At 44.9% G+C, this 17,495-nt stretch overlaps 2 protein-coding genes and 1 non-coding gene across 3 annotated transcripts; 1 reads left to right on the top strand and 2 right to left on the bottom strand.

Moving 5' to 3' along the window:
* The first annotated feature begins 1,931 nt into the window (after positions 1 to 1,931).
* LOC124706216 (flavin-containing monooxygenase FMO GS-OX-like 4) lies at positions 1,932 to 4,319 on the top strand. The gene is made up of 7 exons (XM_047237863.1): positions 1,932 to 2,584; positions 2,817 to 2,887; positions 2,977 to 3,129; positions 3,249 to 3,331; positions 3,438 to 3,573; positions 3,659 to 3,835; positions 3,960 to 4,319. Exons 1-7 carry the CDS (start codon positions 2,056 to 2,058, stop codon positions 4,137 to 4,139), a joined length of 1,329 nt encoding a protein of 442 aa, XP_047093819.1. The 5' UTR covers positions 1,932 to 2,055; the 3' UTR covers positions 4,140 to 4,319.
* A 203-nt stretch (positions 4,320 to 4,522) lies between these two features.
* Positions 4,523 to 4,593, bottom strand: TRNAG-GCC. The gene has a single exon. It is a non-coding gene; the product is annotated as a tRNA-Gly (tRNA).
* A 387-nt stretch (positions 4,594 to 4,980) lies between these two features.
* Positions 4,981 to 6,559, bottom strand: LOC124705973 (probable xyloglucan galactosyltransferase GT19). Its single transcript, XM_047237656.1, has one exon. It carries the CDS (start codon positions 6,557 to 6,559, stop codon positions 5,189 to 5,191), a length of 1,371 nt encoding a protein of 456 aa, XP_047093612.1. The 3' UTR covers positions 4,981 to 5,188.
* Positions 6,560 to 17,495: the final 10,936 nt, after the last annotated feature.

Raw genomic sequence — 17,495 nt, 5'->3', positions numbered from 1 at the left:
CGAGCTACATGTAGCTTTTTTTTTTGCAAAATTTGAAAATCATATTTTAAAGTTTTAAAAAAATTGAACATAAATCTGCATGTAGTTGGTGATATATATCACAAGTGTGTAAAATTTCAGTACGAACTACCTTTTGATTTGGTCTATACAAAAATAACAAAAATATAGAGCTGGGAATAGTGAACAATACACATTTTCAAAATTCCCAAAACTGTCAGAATTTGTTATTTTTGTGTAGCCTAGATTACAATGAGTTTTGGATTGAAACTTTGCACGATTGTGGAATACATAATTACATACAGCCAGATTTTTTCCACAATTTTTTAAAACTTAGAAATACTTATTTTAATTTTGTTTGTAAAACGTTCTATGTGTAGCCCGAGCTACAAAGTGAGTTTTCGGTCTTCCCTTGTGGAATTAAAAAGTAGTAGCTTCATCCCAAGGTTTAAGGCTTATATTCTTTGAAAAAATTAAAGCAAGTAAAATTTGACCAAAATTTTAGAATAATCTATCAATAAATATGATATTTTGTAGATAGCACATGAAAATATATTCATTATCTACGTAATAATATTAATTTTATATTTGACATGTTAATGATTTTTTTATAAAAACTTAACTAAACTTAACATAGTTTGACTTTATGAAAAAATATACCTTAAGCCTTGGGATAAAGATAGTACGTAGTACTTAAGAGCATCCCCAGCCGATGGGGCTCCCCAGGCCGAAATCCGGCGCTATTTAGCGCCGGATGGATGTATTTTGTGCCCTGGGGAGGCCCATTTTCCCAGCGGCGAGCCCATGGTCGCCTGATGACGCTCACCCACCGCGTGCATATCGACGGTCCAGTCGCCGGGAAGGGGAACCGTCGGAGTGGCCTCGACGCGTTGAACCGCCGTAAATGGTCCGCGAAGTGGTCTGGGGAGCCCAAACGCCTCGTCGGGAACCGTCGCAGTGGCCTCGACGCGAGAACCGCCGTAATGGAGCACGAACTCCGCGGAAGAGCAACCGCCGGTCTCTTCGTCGATAGACCTACATATACGGTTTTCGACAGCCGACGCCATTCATCTATTCTCTCCTCACCATCCTCTGTCAACCATGAGCGATCTCTCTTGGCCATCGGACACGGACATCGAGGGGAAGCAGCCTGGATGGCGCCATTGGTGGGATCAAGCTGCATCGTCCAGCAGCGACGATTCCCCACCGGCCAGCGAGGACGAATGGGATGACGACGAGGAGGAGAACGAAGAGGCCGAGGAGCATGCCGAGGAAGAGGAGGAGCAGGAGGAGGAGGAGGAAGAAGAGGCTGAGGACGATGACGACAAGGAGGACTCAACTTCCTCCAACGAGGAGGTGACGAGCCGGAAGCGTCGCTGCCACGACGATGAGGCAGAGCCATCTAGGAAGAAGAAGTAGTTTAACTTTGTTTTAAAGTTTTTATATGTAATTTTTATATTTATTCGAATTATATATAATATGTCTATGTTGCACCACTTGAGAGTTCAAAGCTTTCGTTCGACGAGGATATTATCGTAGATCAGGAAGACGAGGGTATTGCCGTAGATCGGGAAGACGAGGGTATTGCCGTAGAAACCTAGACTATTGTCGCCGACAGGTCGGGGCCACCAGACTGTTTTCGCGTTTTTCTCTCGTCCGGAATCCCGAACGCTCCCCGGGGGACCGAGGATGGTCTGGACTCTCCGGACAGATAAAAGACCTAATCCGGAAATCGAGAAGTCGGGACGCGACTGAACCGTGTTCGTCCATCCAGATGAAAAACACGCGTCCGGGGACCTCGTCGGGAGACAGCTCGGATGCTCGCATTGTGCAAGTGAACCATGATCCAGCAAGCAGCTAAAACGGTTGGTGAGGCCTAGAAGGCGCCGTCTTCCCTCCAAATCTCCGACGCCCACACGAACAAAACAAACAAGAACTCAAATCGAACACGACTCCTCCCTCGGCTGAAAAAATCGGGGATAGCACAGCGATTGCAAGCCATTCCAGCTTCTAGCTCCGCACACGCCTCTTCCCTCTCCTCTGCGGTCGGCGCCTCCCATGCCGTCGCCCTCGCTCCGCCTCGCCGTCGTCGGCGCGGGCGCGGCCGGCCTGGCGGCGGCGCGTGAGCTCCGCCGCGAGGGCCACAACCCCGTCGTCTTCGAGCGCGCCGCCGCCGTGGGGGGCACCTGGCTCTACGCTGCCCCCGCCCCCGCAGCCGCCACCGACCCGCTCGGCGCCGCCGCAACCCACTCCAGCCTCTACGCCTCGCTCCGCACCAACCTCCCCCGCGAGGTCATGGGCTTCCTTGACTTCCCGTTCGCCGCCGCCAGCTCCTATGTTGACGCGCGCAGGTTTCCCGGCCACCAGGAGGTGCTCCGGTACCTCGAGGACTTCGCGCGGCGGTTCGATCTGTACGGGCTCGTCAGGTTCGAGACGGAGGTGGTTGGAGTCAGGAGGGAGGCCGGCGGGAGGTGGGCGGTGACTTCGAGGAAGCTCGGGGAGAAAGGGGAGCAGGACGAGGAGGTGTATGATGCCGTCGTGGTTTGCAACGGGCACTACTCAGAGCCTCGCATCGCTTCCATACCCGGTAAATCATTCCCTACAGTACGAACTTGGTAATTCTGCAAATTTGATTTGAACTCCAAAGCACATTGATGAATTCTTGAACGAAGTGACGCAATTTAGTGCCTTGTCTGTAGTTTAGGTACAAACTTGCGATGCCATGATAATCAGATCCACAAACACAATTGTCAGGCACTTGAAATCACATGACAGGATTGAGTTTGGTCATGAAATCTGTATTTTTCAAACATTGACAGGGGTAGACGCCTGGCCCGGAAAGCAGATGCATAGCCACAATTACCGTGTTCCCGAGCCATTCCTTGATCAAGTGAGTTCGATTCTGACCGTGATTTCTCATTCCCTTGTGTGTTGCGGTGCTTAACTATCTTGAACTTGAAGCACACATTGCATTGGTAGGTAGTGATCGTAATCGGAGCCTCGGCAAGTGCTGTTGACATTTCGAGGGACATTGCAAGCGTTGCGAAGGAGGTTCATATTGCTGACAGATCAGCACCGGCTTCCACTTGCCAACAGCAACCTGGATATGATAATATGTGGCTCCATTCCATGGTAAACACCAGTTTTTTCGGTGTGAGTTGAATATGGAAGCTTCATCCATTAAAGGGTCCACCAGTGTTACGAAAGATTACATAACATATTATTATAACATAATTATGCTCTATTCGCAGATTGACCGAGCACAGGAAGATGGCAGTGTGGTGTTCCAGGATGGCCACTCAATCAAAGCAGATGTCATCATGCACTGCACTGGGTATAGTCATGTAGCATACCTGAAACCCATCTGTTACACAAACCTTTCCATATCGCTTTGTTGGTTCAAACTAATCATGTGTTCACTGCTTCTGTATGCTGTCTAGCTACCTGTATGACTTCCCATTCCTTGGCGATGATAGCACCATTTCGGTGGACGACAACTGCGTTGATCCATTATACAAGCATGTTTTCCCTATAGAAGTGGCTCCTGGCCTATCTTTCATCGGATTGCCATGGAAGGTCAATCTGCTTGCAACTTACTGCTCTTTACAAGTGCCTCTCCAATGTTCTAGGATCTATAACTCACGGCCTCTGTTTAATTCAGGTTATCCCTTTTCCACTGTTTGAACTACAAAGCAAATGGGTTGCTGGTGTTCTGTCTGGACGAATCAAGCTTCCATCCAAAGATGAAATGATGGAAGATATCCAAAACATCTACTTGAGACGGGAAACTCGTGGATGGCCTAAGAGATACACCCACAATTTTAGTGGTGGCTATCAGGTAGCCTACAGATGCATTTGAAGAGTTCTAGTTAACATATGTTTTTTATGAATTGTGAATGTCATACATGAACATTTCACAGTAGATGCAATCCTTGTACCCGCTAAGCATGATGCGTTTGCAGTTTGACTATGATGATTGGCTTGCGGAGCAATGCGGCCATCCACCAATTGAAGAATGGAGGAAGCTGATGTATGCTGCTAATTCCAAGAACAAGGCAGCTCGTCCAGAGACGTACCGTGACGAGTGGGACGATGATCATTTGGTGGCACAAGCAAATGAGGATTTCAAGAAATACCTATAATCTATGTTGTGGATCCTGATTCTCATCCCTATTTGGAGATATTTTACAGGTCAAATATGTTCAGTGCATACGAGGTCCCAAAACTAGAATGCGATTTCTGATCCCCATTGCTTTGACTTGTGAATCAGTTCATAATTTGAGGATTCCTGAATGCCATCTCAAATAATTCTCAGTGCATAAGAGGTCCCAGCTCCCAAAACTGGAATGTGAATCTTAATCCCCATTTCTTGGACTTGTGAATCAGTTCAACATTTGAGGATTCCTGAATGGCATGTCAAGTAAAAAAAAGACTGCAAGGTCATGATCTCTATTGCTTTGACTTGTGAATCAGTTCATAATTTGAGAATTCCTGAGGAATGGCATCTCAAGTAAAAAAAAGATTCTGCACCAGCCGGGAATCGAACCCGGGTCTGTACCGTGGCAGGGTACTATTCTACCACTAGACCACTGGTGCTTCTTGAGTGCAAATGCTAATGAATTTACTAGTCGATTAGTCCTTGAAGTACTTGGAAGGTTTGTTTCAAATTTTCAAGAAACAAATATTTTTTTAACAGGATCTTATTATGCGTTAGTAAATAGTAAGATGCAAAACATACCATCCTGTGGCTTAATTTACGACAGTACCAGTATGGTAACTGATGTCTGAAAACCCCCAGCAGCAAAAATCTGAAAAGAAACCAGCATGCATATACACATTCCTAAGGTACCTTATAAATTTCAGGAAATAATATGTTGTATTCTGAGCTATAAAAAGGTTAAATTTCTGATAAAAATAGTTTTCCATTGAAGTTGGTGCTAAACCATTTTGGAAGTGCGCTACTAGTCTAGTACTATGGAAACACTTAGAAAGTTAAAATGCAATTTCAAATGACTTGAGACATTTGTAAGGAAAACAAAACTAGCAAGGACAAAGAGGAAATGTCCACTCGACAAAGAGATGGGGAAAAAGAAAGATTGAAGTGAACCGTGAACTACACATTACAAATATGGGAAATATTCCCCAAATCTAGGCTAAGAGAATGTCGTCAAGAACATTTCATTTCTTAGTCCTACGTCTCGACAATGTCATCCTCCTGCGCGTATATCCTCTCCGGCTGGCCTTGGTCCAGCGCGAGCACCCGCCTGCGTATCCTCCGGAGCACTCCGTCCACGGCGAGGTCGATCGCGTCCTTGCCGGCCTCTCTCAGCTCCGTTGTGCTCCCGTGCCTCCGGTACAGCACCCTGGGCGCCATCTCCAGAGCGCGCTCCCGCATCCTGCGCACCTCTGCATCGGGCACGGCCGCGAGCGTCTCGGCGATGTTGACGCCCCCGAGCACCACCGTCTCCTTCTGTATGTGCACCGAGAACTCGTCGTACCGCCCGGGGGGGAGGTGCCAGCCGTACTGCCGCCTCGCCGCCGCGTCCTCGAAGAACACGGGCACGCACCCGGCGAGGATCGCGTCGAACGTCGACCGCCGCGTCGGCGTGTCCCCTGGCGGCTGCAGGCAGAACTTGGCGCGCAGCATCGGACGCATGTACCGGACGGGGTCGTGGGAGCACTTTCCGGCGGAGCAGTCCACGACGACGCAGGCGTCGGTGCGGTTCGCGCACTCGGCGAGGATGGAGCCCCGGATGTTGGGCCTGGACGGGCGCGAGACGCCGCCGGCGTAGAGCATCAGCGTGGCGCGGTGGGAGCGCCGCGCCCGCGCGAGCCAGGCGTCGAGCCGCGGGAGCGAAGCCGGGTGGAACGAGGTCGGGTGCGGGATCGCGTGCTCCTGCCACGGCCACGAGCGCGACTCGAACGCCAGAAAGGTGAAGTTCTCGAACTCCGGCAGCCGGACCAGCGACGTGGTACCCCAGAGCCGCGGCTCCGAGTGCGGCGGCTGCGAGTGGTCCCACGCGGACCCGGCCAGCACCATGAAGTGGTCGTGCCCGTGCCGCCGCGACAGGATCTGGGCCCGGTCGCGCGCCAGGAACTGGGCGAGGGACGCGCCGTGGAGCGCGGAGGAGTTGAGGAGGGACGGGTCGAGCACGTAGGGGAGGGAGTCGAGCGCCGCGTAGTACGGGATGAAGACGGCGTCCGCGGTTGAAGGGTCGGCGACAAGGCAGCCGCGCTCGAGGAGGCGGCGGTGGAAGAAGGGCTCGAGGAGGCGCGCGTCGGTGCGGTACCAGGAGTGGCTGCGTGCGTGGGTGCGCGGGCCGAGGCCGTGGTTAGCGAGCGACTCGCAGGGCGGGGCGGAGGTGGCCGCCGCGGACGGGTCGGCGAGCGGGAAGGCGGCCTCGCAGTGGCGGAGGAGCTGCGTGTTGAAGCGCGGGGGGAGGGTACGGATGTGGATCCGGCGTCCAGAGCATGGGTCTGGCGCGTCTCCGGCGGCGTCCCCGGAGTCGCCGGCAACGGCGCGGAGGACGACGAGGAGGAGGAGCAGGAGGGAATTGGGCATCTTGCGGGAGTGGGCGAGTGAGTGTGAGAGTGGGGTCCTCGTGTAACTGTCAGGAAGTTGTCAGATCACACATGTAATAAGGCCGTAACTGTCATGGGCTGAAGTCCTCAGAGGCTTTGAAGCCCAAATATAAAATAAAAAGCCCGCTAAATATAAGCAAGATGGTAGACCAAAGAGGGAAAACCTATACACCGACCAGGTCGGTGGCTACGGGCCACCGCACACCCCCTGGTCGGGTATGGACCAGGCCCAGTTCGCTGTGTCTTTTCGGTTTTCTGTTTCTTTTTCGTTTTTTATTTTTTTTCCTTTTTCTTTTCTTTTCTGTTTTCTTTCTTATTTTGGTTTTCTTTCTTCTTTTTATTCAAACTGAAAAAATTTCAAATTTCAAAAATGTTCAAAGTCAAAAAGTGTGCAAATTCGAAAATGTTCAAATTTGAAAATTTTCAAATTCGAAAATCGTTAAATTTTCGAAAGTTCTTCAAATTCGAAAATCGTTCAATTTTCGAAATTTGTTCAAATTTGAAAATCGTTCAATTTTCGAAATTTGTTCAAATTTGAAAATCGTTCAATTTCAAAATTTATTCAAATTCAAAAAATCATTTAATTTTCGAAAATCGTTCAATTTCAAAATTTATTCAACTTTGAAAAATCGTTCAATTTTTAAAATTTGTTTAAATTCGAAAATCGTTCAATTCGATTTTTGTTCAAATTTGAAACTGTTCAGATTTAAAACAGAGAAAAATGAGAAAGGAAAAAAGAAAAACAAACTTGGGCCGGCCCGTCCGCACCGAATCCACAGCAAACCAGTATCAGCAAATCGTGGGCCGGCCCAACAAAAACCTAGGGGTGGTCGGTGGCTGTTATACACCGACCAGGTCGGTGTAAAGCAGCTCCCGACCAAAGAAGACGGTATTATGCTATTAGCCCATTTCTGTTCGGCCCACGGCAGCAGCTCCTTCTCTCAAATGTTTCGTACCTGTTTTATCGTCGATGCTACTAATACAGTACCTGATTTAAAAAAAAAAAACTAATACAGTACCTTTTTATCTGAACATGCTAGTACCTTCATACCGGTTTATTAAGATAATACTCCCTCTGAAATATAAGATATTTTTAGATACTTTTAAAATAGACTAGATATAAACTAAATAGGTTGTCTGCTTAGCTATAACATGAATTGTCTCGCTAGTACACATCAAGTCAACTTGCGGAGAAAGAGCGATCAGGAGGCTATCGCGGAAGTTCCCAGCCGCCTCCCGCCGGCACCACCGATATGCCCCAAGTCTGTGGCCTTCGGGCCATGGAGGAAGGATGGATCTGGTTCCCGTGGCGGGAGGGCTTCGTTTTTCTGGTTTTAAGTTGAAGGTTTGGATGGGGTGACGTCTTCTCCAATAAATTCTTCCTGGCTTCAGCGCCATCTCGGCAGCGACGTCGAGAAGCTTATGGGAGTGTTGTGGTTCTCGAGGACCTTGTAAGGGTACATTGCCCATATGTGTGGTTTTGTTAATAAGTGATAACCCTATGGACTAATGTTTTCATTAAGTTTATATGAAAGAATATTCCATAGGTAATATTTGTAGTCCATGTATTGGATTCAAGTATGGATGCCATGAAGATAAAAATATATACCTTGAGTATTGGCATCAAGATCATCAATTTGAGATTTAATATAGCCCATGTGACATAGGCATGCCAAATAAGCATGCCGAATAAGGCACCTGGATTATCTGGCAAGGATACGAGGCCCACGACCCAAAGCTTTGAAAGCCCAGAAGCTCAGAGAATCTCGGATAAGCAATATAGAGTTGTATTAGGAATCGTGTAACAATACGAAAAAGGCCCGATAAACCTTCCCGCAGTTTGTAACTATTATACGGCACGCAATCCAGAGAAGAGGATCGATTTATTGTCAACAAAACCAAGTCTATAATCCGTAGGCATTAACAAGTTAATATCTTTGTCGGCTGAAACCTTCGAGATCTACTTGCCCTCTACTTCTTACGAAACCCAAGTCTATAATCCATAGGTATTAACTTAATACCTCATCATCATGAGAGGATGAGATCAAGTGGTGATCAACATCAAGGTTGAGTTGGGAAAGTTCAAGATGAGCATCTCAAATGGATCATATGCTTGAAGCTTTGCCGTCCATTTGGTGATAATGTACACGTGAAGATGTGCATGAATGGAGCTTTCCCAACATGGTGTATGGGGGAGCATTTGTGAGTCTTCACGAAGCAACAATGATCAAATGAGGTATTCCGGCTTGACTGGAGCTGAAGAGTTATCATCAAGATCAAGTGGGATGCGCAAGGCAAAGGTATGTCCTTGCTAGGTTTTCCTTTTACCGGTCTCAAGGTGGTTGTTAGGAGATCCTATCAAGAGGGGCTTTCAGTTGAGTAACTTGATCGCATCGTCTTAGGGAGCTCAATCCTTTGCATATCTTGCATCCCTATATTCTTGTTGCTTCTTGGTGTTTCTCTGTGTGAGGTTCTTGAGCTTTTTGCTAGATTTACAACAAGCCCAAGTTCATCAAAAACGGAATCCATATGCATCTTCTATTGCGTTTTCAAGTTTGGAGGTTTTACTAGTTTGATTTTTATAGGTCAAAACATTCGTCTTGTGGTTTTTACTCCGTGGGAGGACAATGATTTTTTATGCATAAAGTTGTAGGGCTTTTTTTTCTAATCCCAACAAGCCCAAGATCATCGAAATCGGAGTCCGGACGCAAAAGTTATTAGTGTTTTTGTAAACATGTGTTCCTGTTGGCGAGGCTCCTGGTCGACCGGCCGCCCCACCGGCCCACCCCGCACCACGCCTGGTGGCGCCGGCTGGCTCACGGACGGCCCGGCATAGGCCGGCTCCCACACCGGTGCACACCGGACGCAATCCAGGGGGCACTCAGTGCCCACCCGGTATCTCGCCCGGTTTCTGTCGGGCTGGCCCGGTGCCACTCCCGGCGTGACCGACTCTCCCACCAAGCTGCTAGGTGCCACGCCCGACATGTCGGCCCTCACGCCAGGATGCCCGAAAAATCTCAGATTGGCCCCAAACGGTCATATTTTTTTGGCTATAAAATGAGCTTCTCCCCCAACAGTTTATAGGGTTCTTGAGCACGTTTTTGACCACCATTGTTGAACCTCTTTAGCTTGCTTCATCTCCCTTTCCCTCCTATGATTCTTGCATATTCTTGGGAGATTTGAAAGAGAAGATCTAGATCTATAACCTCCTCCAATCCATTCCTCCTTTAAGTGAGGGGAACTCTTGAAATCTAGATCGTGGAGTCATTTGTTGATTTCCTCCATTGTTCTTCCTCTCTAATTCCATACTAGCATTTGTTGCTTTGGTGGGATTTGAGTGTGAACGATTTGAACACCTTTGTTGTTCTTGCTTTGCATCATTGCATAGTGTTGAACTCTCCACCACGATTAGTTCGAGTGAGAGATCGTGAGCTTGTTACTTTGGAGGGTGACCTCCTAGTTGGCTTGGTTGGTGTCCCGGTGATCTCTTTGTGGAAGGTTGTGAAGGGGTCCGGGCTTCTCCTTCGTGAAGATTGTGAAGTGGTTGTGGAGCTTGCCATCTCCGGAGTGGAGGAAAAGCTAGACATAAGGAAATGGCCATTATCCTTCTTGGAATTGGCTCGGAGAAGAAGGTGAGCCTTCGTGGCATTGGGAAATCCTTCGTGGAATCACCACCTCTCCAAATGTGACGTAACTTCTTGCAAATGAAGGGAACACGGGAATACATCTTCGTCTCTGCGTGCCTCAGTTATTTCTATACCCGACTTTACTTTCCTTTGTGATAACCATCGAGCATGAAGTACTTATTATATCTTGCTATCACTTGTTGTTCATATATATATATATATATATATATATATGTATATATATATATATATATATATATATATATATATATATATAGAGCAAGACTATTCTCGAACCCCCCTTAAGAGTGGTTCTAGAATAGCTATTCTAGAACCCCCCCAGGATGTTATAGACTAGTTATTCTACAACCCATCTCTAAAGACCTTCTAAACCCGACACAACCACCCAATCCGATCCAACCTTCCGCCGGCCCAACCCACCCACCTCCCGCCAACCCCACCCCACCTAGCTACCGCCCGTCGACCCCACCCTACCTCTCGTCGACCCTACCCCACCACCACCACCCACCAACCCCACACCTCCAACTTCCGAAGATCCCACCCACACCACCTCTCGATGACCCCACCCTACCTTACCTCCCGCCGACTCCATCCCGCCTACTATCAAACCCACGCCACATACCGCCGAACTCATTTTTGAAAGTTCGCTTCATTTTTTGGAAGTTCGCTTCATTTTTCGGAAGTTCACTTCACTTTTTGGGAAGTTCACTTCATTTTTCGGAAGTTCGCTTTTCTTTTTGGGAAGTTCACTTCATTTTTGGGAAGTTCACTTCATTTTTCGGAAGTTCACTTTACTTTTTTGGAAGTTCACTTCATTTTTTGGGAAGTTCACTTCATTTTTCGGAAGTTCACTTCATTTTTTTGGGAAATTCACTTCATTTTTCGGAAGTTCACTTCATTTTTTGGGAAGTTCACTTCATTTTTGGAAGTTCACATTACTTTTTCGGAAGTTCACTTCATTTTTTGGGAAGTTCACTTCATTTTTGAAAAGTTCACATTACTTTTTTCGGAAGTTCACTTCATTTTTCGGGAAGTTCACTTCATTTCTCAGAAGTTCACTTTAGTTTTTTTGGAAGTTCACTTTACTTTTTTGGGAAGTTCACTTCATTTTCGGGAAGTTCACTTCATTTTTTGGAAGTTCACTTAACTTTTTTTCGGAAGTTCACTTTACTTTTTCCGGAAGTTCACATCATTTTTCGAAAGTTCACATTACGTTTTGTCAAACAAGCTGAAATACTTTTTTTGTCAAAATTCACTTAGGTTAAAACAGTAGTTCACTTTGTACACTACGAGGAAGTTCACTTGGCACCACGTAGAAGTTCACCTTTTTGCACGCCGATAAAATTACTTCGTGTGGGAATTCACTTTTCTAAAAAATAAATTTCACTTTGTACCGCGTGGAAGTACACTTTCCATCTCATGGAAGTTCACTTTAAAATACATCGTACAACTACATTTTGTTGAAATTCACTTTGGTCAAAATGACAGTTCACTTCGTAACGTCCTGAAGTTCACATTGTACCTCGAGGAAGTTCGCTGTAAAAAATTGAACACGAAAAAGTTGCACCTAATCAATATCTTTTCAACAAAATTTCAGTTGGAACTCGAAAAGTAGAATCATGTTTTTTTCAAATCTGCTCTTAAACTGTGAATAATTGGTGAAAATTATATATATAAAAAAGTTGCGCCTAGTCAATAGCTTTCCAATGGCATATCATATGAATCAATCCAATAAACTGTTTGGAAATTAGACCTCAAAAACTGCACGAAATTAGTGAAATCCGCGAAAATGTTGTTTTGTATATTCGAAATTATTTTTAAACAATAAAGAATTTGGAAAAACAATGAACATGAAAAAGATGCAAAATTATTATACGAATCCAATAGTATATTATATGCATCATTCCGATAAGCGATTCAAAGATTAAATTAAAAATACTGTCTGCATAAACATTTAATTCTAATGTTCCGGAAAATAGAATTATGTTTTTTCAAATCTGCTCTTAAAGCTGTAAAGAATTGGGGAAAATGATCTATATGAAAAAGTTGCGCCTAGTCAACAGCTTTCCAATGGCATATCATATGCATCAATCCGGTGAACCGTTTAGAAATTAGACCTAAAAAAGCGCACGGAATTAGTGAAATCCCGCGAAAATACTTGTTTTGTATATTCAAAATTATTTTTAAACAATAGAGAATTTGGAAAAACAATGAACACGAAAAAGATGATAAATTACTGTACGAATCCAACGGTATATTATATGAATCATTCCGATAAGCGATTCAAAGATTAAATTAAAATTACTGTCCGCATAAATATGTAATTCTAGTGTTCCGAAAAGTAAAATCATGTTTCTTTTTCAAATCTGCTCTTAAACTATAAAGAATTGGAGAAAATGACCTATATGAAAAAGTTGCGCCTAGTCAACAGCTTTCCAATGACATATCATATGCATCAATCCGATGAACCTTCTGGAAATTAGACCTCAAAAACGGCACGGAATTGCTGAAATCTGCGAAAATGTTGTTTTGTATATTCAAAATTATTTTTAAACAATAGAGAATTTCGAAAAACAATGAACAAGATAAAGATGCGAAATTACTATACGAATCCAACGGTATATTGTATGCATCATTCCGATAAGCGGTTTGAAAATCAACATGGAAATACTGTACGCACGAATATGCAATTACGGTATTTCGTCGAGAAGTTCACTTGTGAAACACGCGGAAGTTCGAAAGGGTTCGAGAATAGTTATTCTCGAACCGGTTCGAGAATAGCAGACCTATATATATATATATATATATATATATATATATATATATATATATATATATATATATATATATATATATATAGAGCCCAACTATTCTCGAACCCCCTTAAGAGGGGTTCTAGAATAACTATTCTCGAACCCCCTCGACCAAACCGAACCGAACCTACCGGTGGAAACCTGACCGGCCGAACCCACCCAACCGCCCACGAACCCACTAACCTCGCACGCAGTCCCGGACCAAACCGAACCGAACCTACCTTCTTCGAGAAGCCCGACTTCCTCACCGCCCCGATCTCGCCACCACGCCCTTCCCCCGGCGGCGCCCCATCTCCTTCCCCCGGCGGCGCCCCACCTCCTTCCCCCACCAAGCGGCGCCTCACCTCCTTCCCCCGGCGGCGCCCCACCTCCTTCCCCCACCAAGCGGCGCCTCACCTCCTTCCCCCGGCGGCGCCCCACCTCCTTCCCCCCGGCGGCGCCCGCCGCCCCCGGCGGCGCCCACCTCCTCCCCCCGGCGGCAGCCACCTCCTTCCCCCTGTGGCGGCCCACCTCCTTCCCCCGGCGGCGCTCACCTTCTTCACCCCGTGGCGCCCCACGTCCTACCCCCGATGGTGCCCACCTCCTTCCCCCGCGGCTCCCCACCTACTCCCCCGGCGGCGCCCCACAGGAGTCCACCCTGCTTAGGCACAGGAATCCACCTGCGCGACCACGGGCAACCGGACTGGTCGCCGCTCATGCTCCCTCCCCGTCGGTGTCCTGGAGGGAAGCACCACGTGGTCTTCCTTCCACCACTACGTGGTGGTGCCCTAGTAGTCTACCGACCACTGCAATTGGAGCTCCCCGCCCCTGACCCAAGCATCCACAGCCGTAGACCTGGGAGTCGCGAGATCGGATTTGGAATCCCAGCAAGCACAAGGTTTGTGCCGTACTTGCCGGACCATGCCGCTTCTTCTAATTTATGGAGTTCACTCACATTGCCTGATACTTCTGTTTAGATTATTCATCCTTGATGGATTATCGGTGAAGTTATTTTCTAATGCTCTAGGTTGCGTGATAGACGATTGCCATGAACCACCGACGTATGGATTATTCACGCATAGTATGTAGCTACTGAGCCGCCTTTGGTTCGGTCGTGAATCACCGCTGGTTCAATACCGAACTATTGTTGCCGATTAATTGAGTTTCACATGCACCAACGCTGATTAGCTTGAGATGGAGCTTGAGAGCCATCAGGCAACGGTAACTTGATGATTATGTCAGGCAGTTCATTTGATTTATGCTTGTGTTTTCATTTGATCGACCAGTTCACTTGTTAGTTTGAGCAATTTGAATTGGGACAAAAAAGGAGTTCACGTACTTGTATAAAAAAGTGTCCGCATTACACTTGTTTATTTAAAAAAGTTCATCTGTTTGGTTTAGGCAGACCATATGTTCATTTACTTCAGTGTGAAAAGTCCACTACTCTGTCGGAGTTCAGTTCTATTGTCCGGAGAAATCACTTTATTCGTTAGAAAAGGTTCAATTGGTCTAGTGTAGGCAATTCACTCTATTTTGGCAAATGAGTCCAATTCATACATGAGGGAAATAGTTTGCATTTTTTGTCATGAAGTTCACTATTTTTAATCCTGGAAGTTCGAACCTAGTAAAAATGAGTGTTAACGAAAATTTATAGTCGTGTAATATAATGAAAATGATGAGGCAATCAGTAAAATAGGTCCACTTAGCCCGGAGATGAAGTTCACACTCTATTTTGCGGGAAGTTTGTTACATCGGCGTAGGTTTTAGGCCAAACACACAACATATTGCATCTTAAATAAAAAACTAACAGAGTGAAGTTCATGTTTATTTTCTGGAGAAGTTTAATTCATCTAGCATGGGGAGAACCTCCTGCATTGACGATGGCTGGCAGACCACACACATGAAAACATCAAACACAAATCCACTTTTTATTTTTGCCTAGAAGTTCAACTTTTTTAGTCAAGAAAATTTACTAAAATATTTAACAATGATTACTAAATATTTATCCGGCACTAAGACACACTGCACTCTAAAAACTATGAGCACCTACAGTATGTTCAGTTTAGTCCCTTCTCAAACAAAGCATCTTAACATTCATCCAAGATATTATCCAATCGGCCAATGCATGAGGGGCGACTACCCTGGAGTCTCAACGGTGTGAATTGCAGCTCAGGGCTGACAGTGAATTGCTGGCCAATGGGAACTGCACTGCTGAAATTTTATTGTTTTCTGAATTTCTGAACTCTAGTGTGTGAAATAATGATGTACTCCCTCCGTTCATGTACTTGTGTATATTTAGTTCTGAACTGTCATTAAAATGGGAGATAAGGATGTACTATAAAGTTCATTTGTTAATAAACATGAGATTCACTTGGTAAACTGCGCAAGTTCACTGCATACTAGTCTATGAAAAGAAAATGAAAATTCACTTTATAGATTACAAAATCAGAAAATTTCACTTATTAAGCTACAACAGTTCGTTTATTAAGTTGGAAGTTCACCTTCAACCGCGGAACTCCATTTTAAACGTGTTGGAAGTTTCAGCTTTGCTAGTGCCGTTGAGATTGTGATCTGCTACGAAGTTCAAATGATGAAAATGTGAAGGTTCATTTTACATTTTCTTGCAGTTCAGTTCAGAGAGCATTATCAGGTTGAGTTCATTTTAGGTTTTACATATTTTGATGAAAATGTGAAAGTTCACATGTTCTATCACATGACCTTGCTTTGTCTGCAGTACAATCCAGTTGATTGAACTACAACTCTTGGAGTCTACTATCGGTGTCCCGGGAGTCCACTGATGTCAGAAAAGGGAGTCCATCGACCATACAGGCCACTGCTGTTGTGATGCAGCTCTCTCTCTCTCTCTCTCTCTCTCTCTCTCCCTAGGTGCTTGTGATGCAGAGTTTTTTTTGAAAGATATGCAAAATGATCTTATTTTCTCATAGCAATTTGATGCTACCTAGGTGCTTGTTAATCTGCTGTTAGAACAAATATTATTATTATTCATGCAAGCAAAAATAAAATGCAGTATATAAGTACAGTGCAATACCAACATAAGCTTACTCAATTTGGTTAGTTTGTTTTATTTTGTTACAAGTTCAATTCGTATGCACTTAAAAAGTTCACAATTTCTGTAGGTAAAATGGTAGAGATAATATACTCGGAAAAAATGCAATTCACAATTTGTTGATCCACTGTTATATAGGTGCACATGGCTGGAAATTCACTTCATCTATGGGCGAAGTAAGCCTATTTTTTCTTGGGAGTTAGCTCCATCAACTATTTTGTCAGCAAGTTCACATCGCCCTTGTGTGGAAGTTCACTTTTTCTCTCCGTGAAAGTTTAGCGTGCTCCTGTTGTTTTGCTGTATAAAAGCATTATCTAGTGTTTCTTTAGCTCTTGACTATCTGCCAATGTCCACTAGTATCCTTACGCAAACCCTTTTCTGTATAAGTACTTGAACGAGCATATGCTATATCTAAGACATGGAATGGTCTTTTCTCGTATAGGTACTTGATCGAGCATATGCTATATCTAAGACATGGAATGGTGCTCCGGTAATACTTCGGGGATTTCAACGCTACACTCAAGGTAATTAACCAGTAAACAATTTATATTTGCATTCAAGATTACATTCGAGGTCCCTATTCTTATGTGTTTATACTCGTTCTTGATGCTAAGAAAGGTCTATATGCTGCCCAGAGCTCTCTGCACAATTTAATAAGAGAGCAAAAAAAGTTAGAACTTTTGGAAAGGCAAAATAAACTTGATTCTAGACAGTCCACTCTCAGTAAAACAAACTCGATTTATCTGGAGTGTATTTCAAAAGAACAAGTAACTATATTGGTTGGTTTTTCTTTTGGAAGTTCATATTTATTTATTTTTGCTCCTCCTAGTTTGCCAGCGTCTCCCTCCACTAAGCACCTTGCTCGGTTAGGAAGTCCACTGTGAGCATCCTAGGAGTTCACCTCCCGCGGTTTGGTTCTGTTGCAAATCAGTTATTTGAAAAAGTTCACAGTGGAAAAGTTAACTTCAGTGTTTTCTTGGAAGTTCACTGGTTGTGCCCGAAGGGTTCAGTCTTCTTCTATATACACACGGTTTGTATTTGTCTATTCAACCAGGCAGCAATATAGTTGTATTTGTGAAACAACTTCTATTACTCTACTATACAACTTTTATTGTTGGCTGATGGCTATTCTAATTCAAGCCAGTTCTTGCGAGTACTGGATGGGTAGTAACTTTCGTCATCCTAACTTTTTTACACTACCATGGACTTCACAACTCTAAAAGAACGAACATTGTGTCATATGGTGACTACTGCTGGCTATCTAAGTTCAGGACCAAGAGATAAACACTGGAGGTACATGCTTTTACCTCTAGCCATCTAAGTTCATAGTCATGAAGTGCACTTTTGTTTGCTGCGGAAATCCTCCTTTTGTTCATGATTACAATCGTCCATTCATAGTCATTAAAGTAG

The sequence above is a fragment of the Lolium rigidum genome, chromosome 4 (genome assembly GCF_022539505.1).
Source record: "Lolium rigidum isolate FL_2022 chromosome 4, APGP_CSIRO_Lrig_0.1, whole genome shotgun sequence".
Lineage (NCBI taxonomy): Eukaryota > Viridiplantae > Streptophyta > Magnoliopsida > Poales > Poaceae > Lolium > Lolium rigidum.
Note: the sequence above shows the minus strand (reverse complement) of the source record. Positions and strands in the feature narration are given on the sequence as shown.